Here is a 2,329-nt window from a genome sequence, read left to right as displayed (position 1 = left end):
GTACCAGTTAATCAACGCCCACATCATTGGTGGTCCTGCATAGACACGACTAGGTCAACGCTTGACATGGTTTATGACCCCGAACCAGGGTGCTAGGTCACCCAACGGCACATCACTGAAGCTTGACATCCATTTGTAGTGAAACAGGGACGGCCACGTATCCCCTTTATGATTTTCTCTGTCTTAGCCGCCACCTAAGCTCTTTGTATATGCTGTGACCCCACTGTGGGGAAATATGACTTGATATATGCATGTGTACGCTTTATTTTCATATACCTTTAATAAAGAATTAAAAAAAAATAGTTTGCATAAATGCTCGTTTAGAACCTGACCCTGTATTGTGAAGGTTTCCATCAAGCTGATCTTTCTTTCCTCCTCAAACATTGAAATAAAAAAAATGTCCCCCTGTAGATGAAGTGGCTACGGGTGGATGGATCTGTTGGTTGATGACCTCCTAAGCACCCTGACGCCAACTGTTCTTTCTCTCTTCAGGACCATTCTACTGAGTGTGATCTCTCTGCTGAACGAACCAAACACCTTTTCCCCGGCCAACGTAGACGCTTCTGTAATGTTCAGGAAATGGAGGGACAGTAAAGGAAAGGACAAGGAGTATGCAGAGATTATCAGGTGAGTGGCCTTGTTGGAGAAGTCTACTAGACCTTCTCTACCCCCATTTAATTTTTAAAACTCATTGCAGCTAATAAAAACTGGGGCAGTTGCCTCTACCAACCAATCAGAACAGAGCCCAGTCACTAGTGGTGGACCGCATGGCTCTGTACTAGGTCCCGTTCAGTGTAATCTTTCTGTAAGTGATGCAGCTGAAGGTTTGGTGGGAAAGTCTTTTTGCTGATGACAAAAAGTTGTGCAATAGAATTGCTATTTCTGGCGGTGTTTTGAACATGATTTGGCATTGCTGGAAGATTGGTCAAAGCCGTGGAAACTGCAGTTTAATGTTTTACAATGCCAAATCGAATGCGTTTCTAAATGTGCTTATGGAAAAAGCTCTGTGCTACAGTTCAATATTAGGGGTGAAGTGTTGGCCAGAACTACAAAGAAAAAAAAATTGGGGTATGCTTATTTTAGAGTACTGCTGAATGAGCAATGTGCCCGGGCAGGGGGGAAACCGAATAGAATTCTGGGGTGCATCATTAGAGGGATCCCCAGCAGGAGGAAGGAGGTCCTGATCCCTCTATATAGATCTTTATTATCACTAGAGGGATCCCCAGCAGGAGGAAGGAGGTCCCGATCCCTCTATATAGATCTTTATTATCACTAGAGGGGTCCCCAGCAGGAGGAAGGAGGTCCCGATCCCTCTATATAGATCTTTATTATCACTAGCGGGATCCCCAGTAGGAGGAAGGAGGTCCTGATTCCTAATGCAATGTCTGGTTGTATTGGTAGTACTGGGAGTTTTGGGATGCCTGGTTCCTTCTAGCAGCCCCTACGTCAGGGGTAGCCAAACTCCGGCCCTCCAGCTCTGGTGAAACTACAAATCCCATGACTCATCTCTCTCCGGGAGTTGTGGCTGTGGGTATCTTGCACAGCCTCATGGGATTGGTAGTTCCACCACAGATGGAGGGCCGCAGTTTACCATCCTTGCTTCACGTGATGGAGATACTGATACTAAGGAAACGCAGCATGCGGAGATGGAAGTTGTTTAATGGTCATACGAGCCATAAATTGGATTGTTCCTGACATCTGCTTTGACATTCCCCTCCCTCCATCTCTCTACAGGAAACAAGTGTCGGCGACTAAAGCCGAAGCCGAGAAAGATGGCGTGAAAGTCCCGACCACCCTCGCGGAGTACTGCATCAAAACCAAAGTGCCTTCTAGTGATAACAGCTCAGACTTACTCTACGACGACTTGTACGACGACGACATAGACGACGAAGACGAGGAGGAAGAGGACGCCGACTGTTACGACGACGACGATTCCGGGAACGAGGAGTCGTGACGCCCTCATGCGTCCGTTCTCTCCCTTCTCACGGCCTGAAAAAAGAAAAAAAAACAAAAAAAAAACCCTTTAGACCTTCCTGCTCTCTGTCCCTCGGCCTCTCCTGCTGCCCTCCTCCTCCCCTCCCCCGCTGATTCAGGCCACTAATGGAGTAGTGTTGGCCTTGCAGATCTCCTGCTGTCCTGAGCTCTAGGATATAAAGAGACCAGTCTTCTGGCATATTTGTGGACTTGGCTCCATTAATTTTTTTGTTTTTGTTTTTTTGTCCCTCCCCCCGGACCTATCACGGAGACGCAAGGGATCGGGGAAAAAAAGGCACGTCACAGAGTGAAATTTCTTGTATGCCGCACCGACCCGCTAGTGTCGGTGCAAAAC

At 47.3% G+C, this 2,329-nt stretch overlaps 1 protein-coding gene across 1 annotated transcript in view; it reads left to right on the top strand.

Moving 5' to 3' along the window:
* UBE2R2 (ubiquitin conjugating enzyme E2 R2) overlaps positions 1-1,998 on the top strand; it is a 38,665-nt gene extending 36,667 nt beyond the window's left edge. The window contains exons 4-5 of the mRNA XM_018569044.1: positions 493-627; positions 1,735-1,998. Of these exons, the coding sequence (XP_018424546.1) occupies positions 493-627; positions 1,735-1,954 (355 nt within the window). The 3' untranslated portion in view covers positions 1,955-1,998. The remainder of the gene's footprint in view (positions 1-492; positions 628-1,734) is intronic.
* Positions 1,999-2,329: the final 331 nt, after the last annotated feature.

The sequence above is a fragment of the Nanorana parkeri genome, unplaced genomic scaffold (assembly GCF_000935625.1).
Source record: "Nanorana parkeri isolate BGI_ZX_2015 unplaced genomic scaffold, ASM93562v1 scaffold1280, whole genome shotgun sequence".
Taxonomy (NCBI): Eukaryota; Metazoa; Chordata; class Amphibia; order Anura; family Dicroglossidae; genus Nanorana; species Nanorana parkeri.
The sequence above is the reverse complement of the archived record's forward strand: the minus strand, read 5'-3'. Positions and strand labels throughout refer to the sequence as shown.